Source organism: Castanea sativa, chromosome 3 (assembly GCF_040712315.1).
Source record: "Castanea sativa cultivar Marrone di Chiusa Pesio chromosome 3, ASM4071231v1".
NCBI classification, from domain to species: Eukaryota; Viridiplantae; Streptophyta; class Magnoliopsida; order Fagales; family Fagaceae; genus Castanea; species Castanea sativa.
In genome coordinates this window covers 54053896-54073998 of record NC_134015.1, presented here as the reverse complement: position 1 = coordinate 54073998, position 20103 = coordinate 54053896, and the positions used below count along the sequence as shown (strand labels likewise).

At 34.1% G+C, this 20103-nt stretch overlaps 1 protein-coding gene across 2 annotated transcripts; it reads left to right on the top strand.

Annotated features, from left to right (window-relative positions):
- Window positions 1-1923: 1923 nt before the first annotated feature.
- LOC142629674 (disease resistance protein RUN1-like) lies at window positions 1924-18944 on the top strand. 2 transcript variants are annotated; one of them, XM_075803702.1, is made up of 11 exons: window positions 1924-2365; window positions 4702-5236; window positions 5467-5978; window positions 7191-8331; window positions 8545-8817; window positions 8911-9771; window positions 9886-10652; window positions 11638-13040; window positions 16182-16425; window positions 16678-16883; window positions 18631-18944. In XM_075803702.1, exons 1-7 carry the CDS (start codon window positions 2220-2222, stop codon window positions 10474-10476), a joined length of 4059 nt encoding a protein of 1352 aa, XP_075659817.1. In that variant the 5' UTR covers window positions 1924-2219; the 3' UTR covers window positions 10477-10652; window positions 11638-13040; window positions 16182-16425; window positions 16678-16883; window positions 18631-18944. The 2 variants fall into 2 exon arrangements, with proteins under 2 accessions (XP_075659817.1, XP_075659818.1); XM_075803703.1 differs by lacking the exon at window positions 4702-5236 and having other exon boundaries at window positions 2243-2365.
- Window positions 18945-20103: the final 1159 nt, after the last annotated feature.

The following is a 20103-nucleotide window of genomic DNA, read 5'->3' as shown; positions in this document are numbered from 1 at the left end:
TTTTTGTTTTGTTTTGTTTTATCTGTTTATAGTTAGATTGCTCCAACAAATAGAAATCTAATATCAAAATATTTACTTGACTTGACTTGACTTACTTTTTTAAAAAAATGGCATGTAGTTGATTGCAATATATTTTTTCTTGTTGTGCTTTTGCTTTTGAAAAACACAAAAAAAATGTATTTTCTTGCTTTCAGCCATGTCTATGGGGCACCACCACGTCAAACCCACATCCTAAATATCCATGGTGTCTTTGGAGAAATTATTAGACCTACCCAAGAGGATTGCTAATGAGGTCCTCTAGGTCCTTCCAACCAATAAAAAGTTGCTATTTATACAAATATGACATCACCTAGTGGTTTTTTTATTTTTAATTCTTGTGATAATTAAGAATCTGACTCACACATTTACATAAATAACATAATTTAATTGGTTGGGGGACAATTTTAACAATCCTCCCGATGAACCAAATAATTTCTTGTGTGTTTGAGTCACCACCACAAATTCCTCAAGTCCAACCAATTGGCCCACATCACAATCCAAAAACAGCCACCTAAGCAGCCATGAGGCTTGAAAAGAGAAACTTTAACATTGTTCTTAACATCTTTTTAGGAGTTCAATAATTAGATAAGAGAAATGATATGTCAAATCCTAAGTGGTAGATTGTTATTGTTAAGATAAAAAAGTAATCTTAGTGTTAGATTCAAATTTGAACCAATAACAACTAACCATTTATGATTTATTGTGAGAATGATGTAAAAATATTGTGACGTAAGACCTCTCATTAGATAATGATAGGATAAATCATATCATTATCTTGTAAAGATAATGATAAAGATTAGATTTCTTTTAAATTTAAAAGTTAGTTTTATCTTGTAAAACTTTCTATTTATATAACTTAATGTTGATTAATAACTAAATAAAGAAAGCTAAAAAATTATTTATTATTGAATGAGTATTTACTTTGAAGGTTTAGACTCTCTTGAAATAGTCCATTTATCAATTAGGAGGTCTTAATTCCCTTGAAACAACCAACAAACTAATTGGGTTCATAAGAACTTCAGACATTTTTTTAAATTCCCTTGTTTATGTACTTATGTTTGGTTGGGTGGATTTGAGGGAAGATGAAAAAAGAATGAGTGGAAAATAGGAAAGAAAATAAGTGAGAGGGTTGTTTGGTTGGGAGGGAGAGGAGGAGAGAAAAATTGTAAGGTTCGGGTGTTTTATCTTCAAACCCACCAAAACTCAATCTCCCAAAAATGGGGAGAAAATAGGAGTGAAAATGTGGTCCAAAACTTTGGACTAAAATGCCCCCTTACCAACGTTGTTGTTGTGTGTTTTATTTTATTTTAATTTTTTGGGTTTATTTGTTTTGGATTTTTTTTTTCATTAGTTTTTATTTTATAAACAATTTTGGATTCTTGAATTTCTTGTGCTTTTTTAAAAATAAAGTGGTCATTCATATTTTTTTTAATAAAAATATAAAATAGTATTATTTTGTGTTTTATCTAATAGCGACATGATTGTAAATTTATACAAACTATATTTTCTATCCTCTCATTTTTTTTTTCGAACCAAACAAAAAAAAAATTCATCCCTCCAGCCAAACAAAAATAAGGAAAAATAAATATTTTTTTCTATTTTCCTTTTTTTCCATCCCTTCTTATTTTATATCCTCTCACTTTTCCATTTGTACAAACAAGCGGATGTTAAATTTATCTCACCCTTTAATAATTAAAAAATAAACAAAATAAACTAATTTTTTTTTAATTAAGCCAATAATTTAAACGTGTGATGGAAAATTCATTGCGCGTTGTCAGAAAATTAGAGGAAAGTCAGGAGGAGACAACTGTATTGTACCTTCCTGGAAAATGCGAGTTAAAATTACACATATGGGTTGGTAAAAGGTCGTACTCGCACAGACAACCCACTGCTCTTCTTTTTCAATGCGTTCACTCTCATTTTTTCAATGAGTCAACAAGAGAAGGCGTGTATTGTGGAAAGAACGGTAAAGTTTCTGATGTACGTTTGAATGCGTTCACTCTGTGTTCATAATTTTCAGTCAAAAAGAGAAGGCATGTAAAGTTTCAGGCATGTATTGTGGAAAAATCATTGCGCATTGGAGACACAAACTTACGTGGTAGTACTCACACAGACACAAACTTTTTTTGTTTGAGGTGGGCCACAAATCAAATCTGTCACCTCTCACCCCTCTCTCAGCCATGTTGCCACCGCTGCTGCTGCTCTGCTTCTTCTTCACAGCCACCGCTGCCGCTGCTCTGCTTTTTCTTCGCCGCCCAGCTGTCGCTACTGGTTCTTCTTCTTCACCTCTACGGCTTCTTCTTCTTCTTCGCCGCTGCTGCTGCTGGTGCTTCTTCTTCTCTTCTACCTCTTCTTCTTCTTCTTCTTCTTCTGTGCAATATGGGTTTGATGATTTTTTATTTATTTTTTTTGTATAATGGGTATAATGATTCATATATGTTTGATGAGTTTGGGATATAAATTTTTGTATATGGGTCTAATGAGTTTAGATCTAAATTTAGGATGATTTTGATGAATTTGTAGAGATGCTGGAATTCAAGAGGAGATAGTTAGAGAATAGAGTTAGAGCATCCAGACCAGCTTCTTCATTTTACACATTCACTTTTACACTAAAAACCCACTTTTTCTATTTTACACATCTAATTTTACAAAACTTCCACGTCAGTTCATCTATCCTACCACCTTTTTAATTAAATAATTAATTTTCTTTAATATTTTATTATTTTCCCCCAACTACCTCTTAAATTACCGCTCTCTCTCTCTCCCAACTCATTTCTCACTTTTGCTCTCTCTCTCTAAACCCATCTCTTAGACTCTCCCTCTCCCTCTCCATCAACTCCCTCTCCGATCACTAGCTCAGATCACCATCCGCGAGCTCAGATCACCATCCTTGAGCTCCGATCGCGATCTGCGAGCTCCGATCGCCATTTGCGAGCTCCCATCGCGATCCGCGAGCTTGCGGATCGGCGATCCGCGAGCTCCGATCGGCGATCCGCGAGCTCCCATCGGCGATCCTCGAGCTCCGATCGGCGATCCTCGAGCTCCGATCGGCGATCCGCGAGCTCCGATCGCCGATCCTCGAGCTCCGATCGCGATCCGCGAGCTTCGATCGCCGATCTGCCAACTCCGATCGCCGATCCGCGAGCTCCGATCCAGCGTCCGCGAGCTCCGATCCACGGCAAGACCTACGAGCTCCGACCAGTCAAGCACCGATCCGTGTTTGTTTGTGTATGTCTGTGTTTTTTTTTTTTGAGCAAAGTATATCTCTGTATATTCTGTGTTGAGAAAAAGATGAAAGAATGAGTCTGTTGAAAACGGATCAGAGAGAGAAAAAAGGAGCAAAGGAGAAATGATAAAATATTGTATAAACGAGCTATAGTAATCGTGTAAATATACACGGTACTGTAGCTCGGGGATGGTTTTACACTATTTTACCCAGTTTTAGCTCCACTGATGTAGCTCAAAATGTGTAAAATTGAAAAAATTTTGCATTATACATGATTATCCACCAACTGATATGGATGCTCTTAGAGGAAGAGAGATAATATGACGAGGGAGGGGAGAGAAAATATTATAAAAAATTAAAATACAAAGCTACAAAAAAGGTAATGGTGTATATTTACATAGTTATTGTAGCTAGTTTGCATATTTACACAGTAATACATAGTCTGATGTGAGTGAGTTTTGAGCAATATTGGGTAAATTTCACCACTTTTTCTATTATGTACTCACTAATGTACACATGTGGGTGTAATTTGCAGGCTAGCATAATTTTGGAATTGTATGTTGTTAGTTAGTATGCGTTAAAAATGATTCAGTATAGTAACATCTCGAGTATTTATAGCTCGAGTTTCATATAAAACTCAAGTCTTAAAGATTTGAGTTCCACTTGCTGATGTGGAGGTGTTTTTGCCTCATGGATCTCGAGTCTTACAAACTCAAGTTTATAAAAAGTAAACTCGAGTCTATAAGACTCGATCGATTTATGTCAGCATAAAACTGAAACAAGTAGCACACTCAGCAGAAAACTGAAACACTCAAACCCAGAACAAACCCAATGCCTCACTGCTCACTCATCCATAACGCCTACACGTCTCACACCACATTGTCTTTATCTCACACCACATGGCCTCTCTCTGTCACTGCCCCTCCCTATTAACAAATTTACATTTCAGGTAAGGGTTTTATTGCCATTGTAGTTAGGTATTATTTATTGTTGGGGTGTGGGTTTTACTTTGCTTATTTATTTGGTAGATACTTAACATAATTTAGTTAAGATACGATGATATTGTGAATATATACAACTTTGTTTTGTTAGTGTAAATTTTGAGTATTTATTTGCATGGTTTTTGTTTGCAAAATTTATTCAGCATCTTTAGTAATGTTAGGCTCTTATCAAGAGTGTTTTTTTTTTTTTTTTTTGGGTATGAAATAGGTAGTCCCAAGTAGGATTTGGGATTTTTTGTATTGGGTATGAAACGGTTATATAGCTAGGTTTTTTTATCAGGACTAATTTGAAGACATTTTTTGTCTAACGTAAGAATGTAATGAAAGATACGCCCTTTGAATGAATTGGAATTTATACTTTGACTAAATAAAATGTTTTCTACTTTGACTAGATAAAATGTTTTGTAACTAACATATTACAATTGACTCTAATAGGTTCACAATGACTGTAATTGATATAAACCTATACTACAGTGGTCCGCTTAACAATGCCAATGCGAACAAGGGATTGCCATTTGAAGGGCCGAGTATAAAGTGTTATTATACTCAAATTAATCATAAGTTGAAGACCCTTAATGATTTAAAGATGATAGTTATGAAAAAACTGTGTGTGAACCCTGCTTTGCACGACATACAAATTACTTTTTGTTCCCCACATGAAGTCCTCAAGCATCAGATTAATTACAAGTATATGACGCTAGAAGCAGACGAACATGTGAAGATCATGTTTGACAAGATGGAGAGGATAGCCCAAGTAAGTGCTATTGAGTTGTACATAAAGTTGGAGCTGCGTGCAGAAGTTGGCGCCGAGGAAATCCAACAAACAACCACAAGTTTACAAGTCACAGTTCCAGATGCTCAATATGACTGTGGTGAAACTAATGCAGAAAAAGCTATTAGTGTTCAGAACATTATGAACACAATTCCTGCCTACACACTTCCTGCCTTGTCATTTTCTGCAAATACTAGGGTAAATATGGAACGAAGAACAATTGTACAAGTGTGTTTACACTAGTGTTCTTACTCTACAACTGTTTTTTTTTTTTAAAAGATCTGCATTTTTCGTTTTCCTATACCTACACCCCACTCTAATACTTTCTTCTCTTTAATTGCATTCCAAACACATATCCTGTTGCACTGATCTGATTCCTATTTCTTTCTCTGATTCAATTCACTCTTTTTTTAATCTTCCATTTATAGATCCCATCAATGGCTTCCTTGGACAATGAAGGAGCCAGCTTTTCTTCTCCCACTCGCCGATGGGAGTATGCTGTCTTCTTGAGCTTTAGAGGTGAAGATACCCGCGAAGGTTTTACCAGCCACTTATATAAGGCTTTGTGTAACAAAGGCATTAACACCTTCATCGATGATATTGATCTTCCGAGGGGAGAAGAAATTTCGGAAAAACTTATCCAAGCCATAAAAAATTCATCGATTTTGGTTATTGTCTTCTCTGAAAACTACGCAGAGTCTAAATGGTGCTTGGATGAACTTGCTGAGATTGTTGAGTGTAGAGAAAAGGACCAGGAGGTTCAAATTTGTCCAATATTTTACAATGTTGATCCATTTGAAATACGAAATCAAAATGGAAACTTTGGAATTGCACTGGCTAATCATGAAAAGAAGTTCAAGAATAACAAGGACAAGGTGCAAAGGTGGAGGGATGCTCTTGAAAAAGCAGCTAAGGTATCTGGATGGCATTATAAGAAAGGGTATGTATCTAATTGTTGACATCATGATTCATGAGTTTACTAGTTTTATACTGCGAATCTGGTTTGTCATAACCACTGCATGCAAAAGTATTCTATTTTGATCATATCATCTAGTACAGGGGTGGTGTCAAGTGTTAATTAGGGTCGTCACATGACCACCCTAACCTTGAAAATTTACTTTATATACCTTAAAGAAATTTTGAATTTTAAATTACCATGGGTCATTGGCCACCTAAAAAAAAATCTTGACCACTCTTAAAAAAAAAAATTGAACACTCTAAATAAAAATTTGAGCCCCATTAAAAATAGAATTCAACCTCTCTAAAATTTTAGTTCCTTGAATGTTGAACAAAAAAATTGCGTGAAATGCTATGTTCATAATATTTTTGCAACACTTTCATAAAAAATCCTAAGTTGCGGGCTATTATTGGTGGTTCAAATTAGAACCAGTATAAATTTACCACTTATAGGCTTTGTTGTGAAAGTGTTGCGAAAATGTTGTGAACGGAGCACTTTTCAAAAATTGCCTAAACAAAAAAATTAGTCTAAAAGCCCAAATTAATTTAATTGTAATTTTTTAAATTGTGTTGACAAAGGGTATATTTTAAAATCATTATTTTTTTTTAAAATGCACATTTTTCATTAGCTAGTCCGTTAGTGCTTGCTTTAGTCTTTAGCTGAATTTGTTGAATTTATGTGACATTTTTCCAAAAAGATAATGCATTTTATTTATATTGTTACTTATTTAGGCAATATATGGGTAATTGAATTGGAGATCAATAGTTTAATGATTGTTTGACAGTGTACAATGAAAAAGATGTAGCTGCTAGCATTGATAATAAAGTTATAATACAACAATTTCAAAATATAAAAACTTGTGAAAGGAAAATAAAAAACTTCATGTATTTGAGCCTTTTCTTTTTGTGATGTCAATACGTATATTCAAGTTTTATTTTTATTAACTTTTTTTTTTAATTTAAATTTTTAATGACTAATCTAAAAAAAATTCCTGAAGCCGCCACTGATCTAGTACAAAGTTAAATAGTCTAACAAGGTCCAATTACGAGTTTCTCCCATGTATTTTTATATTTCTAATATGATGTTAATATCAAAGACAGTTGTGTGGTATAACTCACTACTAGATATCTTGAATTTGTAGTTCATCTGCTAATCTATCTAATTATATGTTTTCTTATGCTATGTGATTGTCAGCAACGCTACATATAAATCTGAATCTCAATTCATCCAAAACATTGTTGAAGAAATATCAAATGCTAAATTAAATTGGACGCCGTTATATGTTGCTGAATACCCAGTTGGAATAAATTCTCGTGCAGAGGCCATAGAGTCACTTTTAGATATTGGGTTAGATGAAGTTTGCGTGGTAGGGATGTATGGCCTTCCCGGAGTAGGAAAGACTACAATCGCAAAAGCTGTTTATAATAAAATTGCTAAACATTTTGATGGAAGCAGCTTTTTAGAGAATGTTGGAGAAAATTTAGGGACAAATGCTGGCATAATCAAACTACAAAAGCAACTTCTTAATGACATCTCAAGGGATGGAAAATGGAAAGTGGGCAACAGTTCTAAAGGAATCACTTTGATAGAGGAGACACTTCGCTGTAAAAAGGTTCTTTTAATTCTTGATGATGTCGATGATTCGGCACCAATAAAAAATTTGCTTGGAAAATGTAATTGGTTTGCTCCTGGAAGTAGAGCCATTATAACATTACGAGATAGACACTTGTTAACTGTCCTTAAAGAAAATGTTTGTACAACTTACAAGGTCAAGGAATTTGAGGTTGAGCAATTAAACAAACACGAAGCTCTTCAACTCTTTAAAGAGCATGCCTTTCCTAGAAACAATCCTCATGATGAAGATTATTCTAAACTTGCAACTAAATTCATAGATTTTGCCAATGGCCTTCCACTTGCTCTGGAAATAATAGCTCGTGATTTATGTGGAAGAGCTAAAGATGAATGGGAAAGTGCATTAGAGAAGTATAAGAAAATTCCCATTAAGCGCATTCAAAATATACTTCAAGTAAGTTATGATGGATTGCAAGACACCGAGAAAGATATTTTTCTCGATATTGCATGTTTCTTCAAAGGATGGTACAAAGATTATGTTGTAAAAATATTAAATGCTTGTGAATTAGATCCAAGTTTTGGCATTCCGAGACTTGTTGATAAGTGTCTCATAACCGTTGATCGATATGGTAGATTGTCAATGCATGACTTGATACAACAAATGGGCAAGGAAGTTGTTAGACAACAAGCACCAGACATCCTCAAAAAACGTAGTAGGTTATGTTGTTATAAGGATTCGCTTGAAGTACTAACTGGAAATAAGGTATAAGTTCTTTTTCTTCAATTATTTTTCTCTTTATTTTTTTTATTTTTCACTAGGTAGAAGTATTGTATTTTTTCTTAAATTTTTTCTCTTTCTAAAATAAAATATTAGTTCATCAGTATTTTTTTTTTTTTTTGCTTAAAATTTCAAAATCATTATACATTTGGAAAATTATATTACTTTCTATAGTTGACTTGATGCTTCTCCAATTAGGGATCAAAAAAAATTCGAGGCATAATGTTGCATTCACCTCAATCAGTAAAGGTGCAACTACACACTGAAGCTTTCAGAAGGATGGAAAATCTCAAATTTCTAATAGTTGAGAATGTACATATTTGTAAACCACTTGAATTTCTTCCCAACAAGTTAATACTTCTTAAGTGGCCCAATTATCCTTTTCACTGGCCATCCGAATATTTTCCTGAACAACTTGTTGCTCTTGAGATGCCACATAGTTGCATTAGATTGCCAAGGCTAATCAAGCAGGTATGATTATGCATATTTTTAAATTGGGATTTTTGTTAAATTTTTTATTTCAAATTTTGTTGTAATCAACTTTTGATTTTTTTTCCCCTGCAGGAGTTAGAAAATTTGATAGATGTCAATCTCAGTGGTTGTGAATTTATTACAAAATTACCTAAATTATGGGCCCCAAATTTAGAGTATTTGGACCTCTCTTCTTGTCGAAATTTAGTTAAATTACCTCAATTATGGGCCCCAAATTTAGAGTATTTGGACCTCTCTTGTTGTGAAAATTTAGTTGAGATTGATGAATGCTTTGGATCTCTTGAAAAGCTTAAAACATGGTATCTTGTTGATTGCGGAAAACTTCAAATTCTTCCAAGCCAGTTCAGGTTGAAATCTCTTGATTATTTTAATCTTTCTGGCTGCTCAAGGCTTGATAAGCTCCCTAATTTTCATTCAGAAATGGAATGTTTAAAGACTTTATATTTAAGGGGGAGTGGTATTAGAGAGGTGCCTTCATCAATCGAGCATCTCACTAAGCTTGAGGAATTAAGGCTTTATGATTGCAAAAACCTTCGGGATCTTCCAGATAGCATTTATAAATTGCAACAGCTTCATAAATTGTGGACTCCTACTGCCAAATTGAGACCGACGTGCAATTCTTTTGATGGCTCTTCCGGATATGGGTTTGTGAACATGACAATACTGGATTTATCGTACCTTGAAGGCATGATTGAATTAGATCTTTTGATGAAGCCTGATTACTTCCCCGCATTGGAATGGATAAATCTATCTCGAACCAATATTGTTAACATCCCTGAAAGTATTAGCAAATTTCCCAGATTAGAAGAACTTGATATTACTAGTTGCAAGCTTCTTCGTGAAATTCAAGGACTTCCACAATCGATAAGGAGGGTTTTTGCAGAGGATTGCATGTTGTTGGATACCCAATCACCAAGCGGGCTATTGAATCAGGTTTCTCTCTTTCATTAAGATATATATATAAAGAAACAATTTATGCTACTTTCTCTAAATACTTTAAGAGATTTGCTAAGTGAAAAATATCTTAAATTTTTTAATTGCATGTAGGTAATAGAAATTATTGGGATTTTACCAAGTAGAGTATGTGGTAGGGCAAGAAGCAACAAATTAATGGATCCACAGTTGACCAATTACTTCCCATCTGAAACTGAGGGTGTTGAATCTGAAGATGGGGACATATCAATGGATCCACAGTTCTCCAATCATTTCCCATCTGAAACTAAGGGCGTTGAATATGAAGATGGGGGCGTTAAACGTATTATTTATTTTTGGGGAACTGAGATGCCGAAATGGTTTAATCATCAAAGTGTTGATAATTCCATATTTTTCTTTGTTGGTCGCAAATTTCCAAAATTGGTTGTCTGTATTGTTGCACAAAAGCGCTTTTATGGCACTGTTGACATTTCCATCAATGGTTATAAAAATCGTGAAAAGAATGCTAATACATTTGGAAATACTCTATTTTTATTTTCTCTAACTCAACGGTCTCTACAAAGACGTTTGAATGAATCAAATCCAACTGACCAGAATCTTGTTGAGGTTTCAATTACATATAAAACCTTTTGTTCTATAAAAAGGTGGGGTGTCCACGTAGAATGCACCTGTCCTCCTCAAGAATCTGCTAAGGCACCTATTTGATATTCTATAAAATGGTTGGGGGTCCAAGTAGATGATATTGTTAATTACTTGCCAACTTCAAAGAAACTGAGGACATTTTGATGAACTCTGAAGAAATATGCCTCAATCAAAAAATCACATTGAAACAGTTTCTCCTCTGTCGTTTCGGTCCAGTTTCTTTTGCATTTGATGCCAAGGTATGTTTCCCTTTTTGGTAGCCCTGTTTCATTTGCATCTGTTACACAATGGCAATGGATATCATATCAACTTATAAGTATTTATTGTGTTTCTTTAAAAGAAAAAAGAAAAGAAAAAGAAAAGAAAAAGGGAACTGAATAAGTCTCTGATTTTGTGTTTTTTTTATCTGATTTTTCAAATTGAGATGCATAATTTCTGTTCAGCTTACCATGTGGCTTACCATGGTGAGGAAAGATCTTGCAATTGTTTCCTAGTTTTATTCATTCGCTTGGACTTAATGGGTTTCTTGATTTAAAAAATTATGTACACCAGTCGCTTAGAATCCTGACTTTTGTAGAAAATGTGTATCATTTTGAATTTTAGAAGCTACATCAAATTTGTTGGCTGTGTACAAGACTGTTTGAGATAAATCGTAAATGATTTGCATTACAACATCACACCTGAATGGTCTATAATAATTTACTAGGTTAGCTGGTCATTTAAGACATGCTAACCAAAAATTAGAAAGGCTGTGCATTTTAATGTCTTTGGTTGGGCCTCTAGAAGAATTTAGTTCATATTTAACTGGTTGAAGAGCTTATTTTCAAAGATATAATCTAAATGCATAGGTCTTTAATATTTTTTGTTCTCTCACTATTAATTAGGAATATTTGATATAGTGAGGATCACAATTCACAGGGCCACGATTTCTTTGTTGTGGGCATAGCAATAGTAGCAGCTGCTATAACTCTATTATTCCTTTAAGTTTTTGCATTTAAAATAATATTTCTATCCTTTAGGATCCTCTGTCCACATTTTATAGCCAATTCTCTAAAGGTCAAACTAAATTTTCATAGTAGTTTGAGTCACCCTATTGCCATTAGAATACAAGACAAGCATTAACGGGAAAGCTTCAATTTCTAGTCAGTCTTATGCAAGTAGAAAAGATAGTTGGAAAATGAAAATTAGCATTTAATAGGTTAACCCAGTTTCTGAATTCTGCAGAAGGTTCTGAGCTATAAGCATCTCAAACTTCATGGCATACTGTGAACTGAAGACAAGGGCAGTCTAGCAAATTTTGTGTGGAACCTTTAAAAAAAATCCTTTGGGGAGCCCTCTACACTGAGGTAAACTTGAAGCTCCTTTTCTGCACATTGATGAAGTCGCTTAGACCCAGACTCGGTTAACCCTACATTACAAATACAGGATGAGACACATTGTTTCCTTCAAGTTGGAGGAAATGACAAACCTTTCAAGTACTCAAAGAATTGCCTCTTGGCATGCTTGTCCTCAGGTAAATAATATCCACAAACATTTGTCCATTTAAGAACTTGCCTCAATTCAACTTTCTGCATAAACAGCATATTTGATGAGAACAAGGAGGGTTTGTACTTTACTTGGAATAGACTCAGGTATCGGGGGTGCTACAAGAGATTCAAAAGGTATTGGGGGTGCTACAAGAGATTCAAACTTCAGCTCTATCCAGTTAAGCGTATTAAATGAGAATGAACTCAGTAGTTGTATCAATAGAGGCCTTGAGCATTGGTTTCAAAGCAACTTTCAGGTCTCTCTCTTTCACACTCACACTCTCACTGTCTCTCTCTCACCCTCTCATGAAGCTCCATATTTTCTATTTTACAGGGCTACTCTAGTCAACGCCATATTTATAATGATTTTTTTCCTAAATGTGAAATTCCGGAGTGGTTTTTCCTTCAAAGTGGTTCTTTATTGAGAATCCAGCTAATTCCAAATCTTTATACTAATTCTGACTGGATAGGAATTGCTCTATTTGCTACTTTCACAGTGCACAAGCATCCAACTCTCATTCTTGACAATTCAGCTACAGAAATTTCTCATGGCTTTTCTTGTTCTTTGAGAAGTGACATGGGCAGCTGGACGGTGTCAAATAAACATTACATCACTGAGTCTTACATGTACTTCATGCTCGATTTGGTAGCAATCTCTTAACTGCTTAATTTGGTAGTGATAGCCAAGACTTGATGGTGCAGAACTGTGGTTACAGTCTTGTGTACTAGCAAAATGTGGGAGAGTTGGTGCAAACATCAGTCCAATGCTCAACCATGTTTTCTGATAATTCCGATCTCATCCATCAATTTACTGCTCATCAATCTAGAACAAAGCAGCAGAGCCATGATGATGATAATGTTGAGGGGGAAACCAGTGGAACTGGTGGATCTAATGGGACATTGAGAGGGCTTCAGGAAAAAATAAAGCAGCAGAGCCATGATGATGATGATGAAGATGAGGGAGAACCCAGTGGAACTGGCGGATCTAATGGGACATTGAGGGTGCCACATTATCAGGAAAAAGTTTGTGCAACTTGCTATCAAAAATTCATTGTAGCCGGGGAGCCAGCCCATTATTGTCATCGTCGAGAACGCTCTGAGGTACCTCTCTGTTTCTCTCATACCTTTATATGTCTAGTTTACAAGACTTTCATTTACACTTTACACCATCTATAACCTTCTATACCATTGTTAAAGAGAGCACAACTTTTTTGGTGTCTATTTTTTAAATGATCCAAAATACTCTTATACATTAATTATAATAAGTTTAAAAAACTTAAACTAAGAAGATCAAATAAAAAAAATAATGAACTTCAAACATCTAAGTTTTGAATCCACATGGATGAGATGAGATGAGATGAGATGAGGGGGCTACTTCTGTAGTAAATACCCCAAAACAAAACAAAATATATGAAGGGATGGTTTTGGTTTAGGTTTTGGTTTGTTCGGTTCCTCGAAGATACTAAAATATTTAAATCAGTAGCCTTTATTGGAAGGACTTTCCCACGTAAAGTAAAAGAGCCTATGTATTGTAGAGTGGGCTTTCTAAATCACCGCCACCACAACAACTAATTCCATTTTTTATTCCTCCACACACCAACCTTGCTGCACTCTACCCCCATTAATATCATTATCATTATCTCCCTTCATTTCTCATCAATTTATCATCTCACGATAGTTTACTGGATTTTCGATGTTTGCCGTTACATCGTACTATGCGCTTTGGTATGTATTATGGAATGGTAGTCACTCTTCCACAAATTTTCCTATATCCCATTAAAATATATATATATATATATATATATATATATATATATATATATATATATATATATATATATTACATTTAGATAGCATATTAGAGAAATAACTATCTATCTAATATTTTAAATGCTTACAACATCGTAGATATTTATGATATGTGCTTATCATAGGACTAAGATCCACATATTGTGAGTGTAATGCTCTATCTTGCATGTATTCGAAACACCAAACATCATCTCTTATTAGAGATCATGTTTGGTTTTCAATAAAGTTTTTTTGTTATAAAAAAAATAAAAAAAAATTGAGCCTCACAATACAGGATGAGACACACTGTTTCCTTCAAGTTGGAAGAAATGAAAAACCTTTCAAGTACTCAAAGAATTGTCTCTTGGCATGCTTGTCCTCAGGTAAATAATATCCATAGACATTTGTCCATTTAAGAACTTGCCTCAATTCAACTTTCTGCATAAACAGCACATTTTATGAGAACAAGAAGTATACCTTCTGTAATCCAATGCAAAAGTTTGATTTACCCATTGCCAGATTTTTGTTACGAATTTTGGCTGTGATTCAGGTTGGTAAACACTCTTCGCAACTTAGAGAAACACAGACTGATTATAAGAAAACCGGTAGTACCACTCTAATTAAGTGGGGAAGAAAAGATTGATTGTCTCGGCAATAGAAATTTTGTTCAAGATTCATAAAATGCGTGATATTCTAACATAAATACCCCAATACCAACACCCTCCCCAAAAAAAAAGTCCTAAACAATGTGGGTTTAGGACTTGCTTGATTTTGCATTCAGATCATGTTTAATCATGATACATACATACATACATACATACATATACATATATATATATATATATTTTTTTTTTCATAAAACTGGATGTGGGTGTATTTTAAGAATTAATTTTAATAGATGAAAAGTAATTGTTGAAAGCTTTATGTTTCTCTCTTTTTTTTTTTCTTTTTTTTTTCTTTTTTGTGGGGGTGGGGGGTGTAGAGGAGTTGAAGGACTGAGAGTCTTTCGTAGCATCATATAAACTAGTTCAAGAGAGTTCACAAACAATAAACTTGACTACACATGCCCAAGAGAAATTTTATTTGTTATTAAGTACTTCAAAACCCTGAAAACAAAGTGTTACAAGGTGCATCCCTGTTCAAGTTCTAAATTAGACCGGTCATTCACTAACTCCCAAAACCCAACTTCAATTCATAAACAACTTTTCATTACATGTCAAAAGACAAAAAAAGGCTTTTAAAAATTGTATATATGTATTATGCATCGAACTTACAATTATAATATTGATGCAATGACTTCTTACCATCCCATGGAAATCAGAAACAAATTGCTATCGCATCTTGAAACAGAGGTTGGGTGCAGATTCACACTACTTTCTTGGAAGTTTTCATGTATATAACAAGTGAAAAGAAAATTGTACTTGAGTCAAGTCTGCATGCGGGGGTAGCAACTTTCTTAATTTTTTATGAAATTATATATCTATTGAAAAAAAAGCAATGGGATTATCTGTTCTCAGAGAAGCTGAATGGCTGGTAAGAAATGGAAACTCAATTCCTAATAACTATGACTTTTGGTTTAATGTAAGATCTAATGTTTCTAGGGGAAATTATCCACATATTGCAAGGGCTTTTTATTTTTTTGACCAATCTAAAGCACAATGAAATTGTGCATTAGTGAGGAATTGATTTGCATTTCATGTAGCTAACTCTATCATTTAGAAGGAGCTAAGTCCTAGGTCAGGAAGTGCAGTTAAGACTGATTAGGCCCAATGAATTAGTCAGGTCTTTTTACTGTCAACCAAGCCTATTGGCTTCTCTGTAGTGAATACTTATATGGAAGGAGCAGAACTCTGAGATATAGTTCTTAAATGGGGGCCAACCTATGGAAGCTTAAATCCCTTCTCAAAGTGCTTATTTTCCTCTGGAAAGTGTTAAATAATAGTCTTTGGTAAGAAGAGAGTTTACAACGTGGAATATAATCACTGATGCTCTAGATCCTTATTGTGATTTATAAGAGGAATCCTTCTTTTTATTACTTTTTTATTAATTGAAAAAATATTACATCAGGTGGTGCGCTACCGGACCTTAAAGATAGTGGAAAACACTTTTGGAGCAATTGAATATAATACTTGACTAGAACTATTTGTATATTAGGTTTATTTGTGCTCTTGTTCCTTTTCTTCTGCTATGGGTGAGTGTTAGTGCCAATCTTTGTTTTTTAAGTCTCTCTCTCTCTCTCTCTCTGCTCTCTCTGTTTTTCCCCTGCTTCTAGACACTGAATGTTGCCTGCACTTACAATTTCTATCAGCAATTTAGGAATGGAAATGTACATAATCATTATTGGACTACTAAAAATCATTCTGGTGAAGTTTATTTCATGAAACAGGTTATCTAGCACCATTATTTTTTCCTTGATATGTGTCTCATAAAATGTATGCTTTTCTGCATAAACAGTTGAAGGTTAGTACTGGTGTTTATCAACAATGCTCAAGTGCTACTGCGGCTTCCTTTTGAAAAGTAGGGATAAGATGTTGGATAGAGAGATCTGGTTTAAAAGTGAGAACAATGCAGAAGAAAAATGTGAGAAAGCTCCTAATTAGGATGTCGAGCACAAGAAAACTTGTGAAGATTCAGCTCACTTTTGTAGTTTGTATGCATTCCCTGAAGACTACATATCAAAGTTAAAAGAAATTTGGAGGTAAAAGAAATCATTTTGTACATTTTTTAAAAATTCAAGCCATTCAAAAATCTTAGTTTGTTCTCATCATCTATAAATACTATAAAGCTAAAGCGTCTCACAAATTATGCCACGTAAGCTTTAGAGGTCTCACAAATTTACACGTCACCATTGTTAATTATTAATTTTTTAATGCTTTATTTTTAAAACCCAACCATTCGATTACCACCCGATAATTGCTCTTCACAATTTTCTCTCTTTAATCCAATGCAGACTCTCTCCTCGATTAAGTCGCAGAGCCAAGAGTGTTATGAATATTCAAAAAAAGGTTACTAGTGAAGGGTCTGTCAATCGCAGGCCACGAAACCTGCATAAGCTTTCATACTCTGAATTTGGCTTTCAATATTATTGGTTGATGTCCCCAAAAAACTATACTGTAATACTTCCTCTGCATCTTTCATGACCACATGATCCACATTGTGAGTATCCGTTTTGTGTTATTCTTACTTTCGCTTTATTTTTCCTGCTATTGGTATAGGAAATTTTCTTTATATTTCATGTTCTTATTTATATTGGTGGTGTTGGAGTTGTTTAATTTGGTTTAGTATGCAATATTCTGTATTGGGTCAGCTCGAGTGTGTGATAATTTAGAGTGCTTAAATGGTAAATACTTGGTAACTATTTATGTAATTTCTGTTTTCTTTTACTGGGTTTAAGATATACTGCTGTGATGATTTGGACTGTTGTGTAACTTTGTGGAGCTTAATTATTGTTTTGGTACTGGTTTTCAATGAATTTGGAATTGAAAGTCGAAGAATTATTCATTGTTTAAAGTTGTACTACAAGTTGAAGATTTGGGTTAGTGGCATATGTTATCTGCTCCCTCAAAGTGTTTGTAAGAATGCCTAAACCAAACTTTCCATCACTTAGGAAGTACAGGTTAAAAAAATCTTATAGAAAACTTTCCATTCTTACTAAAAGTTATTTTGTATCTTAAATTCAATGTGAATCCACCAATGATATCTTAACTGGAAATTGTGTCGCAAGCATTGTTTATGTTATATAGAAAACTGCTATAGGTTTATCATACTTTAGCATTGAATCTACCTTTTTCCTCTAATTGTTAATCCCTCTCTCTCTCTCTCTCTCTCTCTCTCTCTCTCACAATTTCTTCGCATTTTGTCCTACTCTGCAGTGATCTCTAGAAAGGACTTGCAATTTTCTGTTGAGGTTAATAGAACCATGTTTCCTTAGTGAAAGTCATTTTGTATCCAAACCTCTATCTGAATTCATGAATGATAGATATCTTAACTAGAAATTGTGCCCAAGCATTGTTTATGTGAAATAGCAAACTGAGACAACCAAGAAACAATACCAACATTTTTTTTCTTTTTCTTAAATCATTGCTTGTGTTCTAATGCTTAGCTAGATTAAAATTTGATTGTACATACCCCATGTAATGCAATTTAGAAGAATAAGTATTAAATAAACTTTACAAACTAAACAACAGAAGGTATGGAAAATAATAAACATACCATTATGCACTGTAATATCAATAGAAATACAAATTTGCTATAATCATTACCATTACATGGGTATGGGTTGCATTTGATTTCCTCTGGGCTTCACTAAATTTTTTTAGATAAGCTTTGGCTTTGAGGAAGAAATTTCCTATTAAAATAATAGTCCTATTGGTAACTGCTTTGCTTATATTCCTTTTGGAGATTAATATATACTTTATGGGGATGTTTAGATTTTCTGAGGAATTTTGATTCATGGGGACTGCTTTTGCTAAGGTGGCAATGTTGTTACTGAAAGAGGAAAAGGATGCTTATAAGAAGCCTAAATATGAGATAAAGAAAGGGTATTTCTTCCCCATTGTTAGAAAGTTAAAATATCCAAAATATTGATAACCTAAATTGCTTGTTACGTACAAAATACAGTGATTGATAATCTAAATTGCTTCTTACTTCCCAAAAATGCCAAAAGTAACTTTTGTTGCACCTGAACTTGGGACCTCTCTGCCTTGAATTGTTTAAAAACTTTGTATCTCTGAATTAATTTAGTAATATTTTCATACCTTTTTTAATCCAACTTGTTTCTTAAGATAGGTTTTTCATCTATCCTTTGTTTGCCAATATGGAAATATTTGCTTCCTTCTAATGGTCAAGGTGTCAGTAACTACTTCTTTGCACTATCAATGTTAAAGTTGTTCTGTATATACAGGTGCTAGGTATTACTGTGGCAGCTGCTTCTAAAGATAGCACCCTAAAGGCTATAGGCGAAGGTAATTGGAAAAAGCCAATAAGCTGTAACTCAAATGGCAAAGAAGGAAAGCTACTAATTTAAAGTAATAAGATGAACCCTTTGTGGATAATTTTTTTTTTTTTTTTTTGGACGTGTATGCCTAAGTTTTTGTTGGCTTGGCTCCTTATTTCTATTCCATGGTCAAACATTCTATGTATTTTTGTACCATGCTCTCAAAGGGCGTAACAATCGACCAATTAGGATTTTCTATTTAACAAAGATTCTTAGAGAAATTTTCATAAAAACTGCAAAGCACCTCACTCAATATAAAATCATTGATAGTAACCCACAGAATATGAATCAGGACTCAGAGACTTCATTTCTATAATGAAAATTTTATTTTTCTTCAATGTAAAGGTGTACATAATAGATATGATTATTTTTCCATATATTATATTATGCCACAAGAGAATATGAATGACTGGTAATTAGGCAGGACAAAAGTTGAAATATCCAATACACTATCAGCAAACCTTGTTTAAGGGAGACATTCCACTTTCTTCCTCTATTGTATTTAGAAGGTAGGGAAATCAATGTTGGAGGCACATCCCCCTTTTGGTAGCATAGGACATTTGATGAGTTGTGACCCAGAAGTGTCTACACAGATAAATCTGGCAAAGCTGGCTATTATCTGATGCATCAACATTTCATTCTATCCTAGGATCATACCTAGTTACTCCTTTTATAGCTTCACTTATGCTACTAAGCTATAAGAACTCTCATCTGGTTGGATCCCCGTAACATTTTTTCCCCCACTCAATGTTAAATGAAAATAAAAAACAAAGAAAAGGTTTACGAAAGTTAAGCTTGGACAACCAATTTTTTTGAGAATAAACGGCAGAATGCTTGGACAACCAATTTAAGTTACTAAGGATATGAAGAGTTACCTGCACTTTCAGGAATTTGGAGGTCTATGAGTTTATCAAATTAGTTTATAAGTTTCATCAAATTAGTTTATAAGTTTCATATAGTAAAATTGATAACAACTTTAACATTTTCCTAATTAAAAATTGGTACCTTGGATTGAGCGTAAAGGCTGTTAGGATCACAGCTGGATGGGTATGAGCCATCATTGTAATTAGGCCAAAGCCATTGAATGCTGAAATCAGTTTTGGTTTTTCCTGTTGTTGGATAGCAACAACTTTGTTTTGTGTCACAGTATTATCCAGGCCACTGCATTAGAGATTTAGAGTGGCGAAATCAAGAAAAAAGTTCTGATGTTATGACAACATCAAATAAGAGTAATTAGTGTTCAAAAGGATGATCTCTCTCTTAAATAATCCCACTCAGTTGTTGTACAAGGTAGAAGAAATCGAAACTCTGTGAAACACAGCCAATTGCTAGGAATTGTACTAATAAAAGCTTGATGAAGATTGCACAATTGGGTTTCAT

Excerpts from the sequence above, each read along its gene's own strand:
- LOC142629674 (XM_075803702.1), top strand. The coding sequence starts at position 2,220 with ATGTTGCCACCGCTGCTGCTGCTCTGCTTCTTCTTCACAGCCACCGCT. Across the intron at positions 2,366-4,701 it reads CTTCGCCGCTGCTGCTGCTG|GTTCACAATGACTGTAATTG; the intron begins GTGCTTCTTCTT and ends TGACTCTAATAG. Across the intron at positions 8,818-8,910 it reads TGCCAAGGCTAATCAAGCAG|GAGTTAGAAAATTTGATAGA; the intron begins GTATGATTATGC and ends TTTCCCCTGCAG.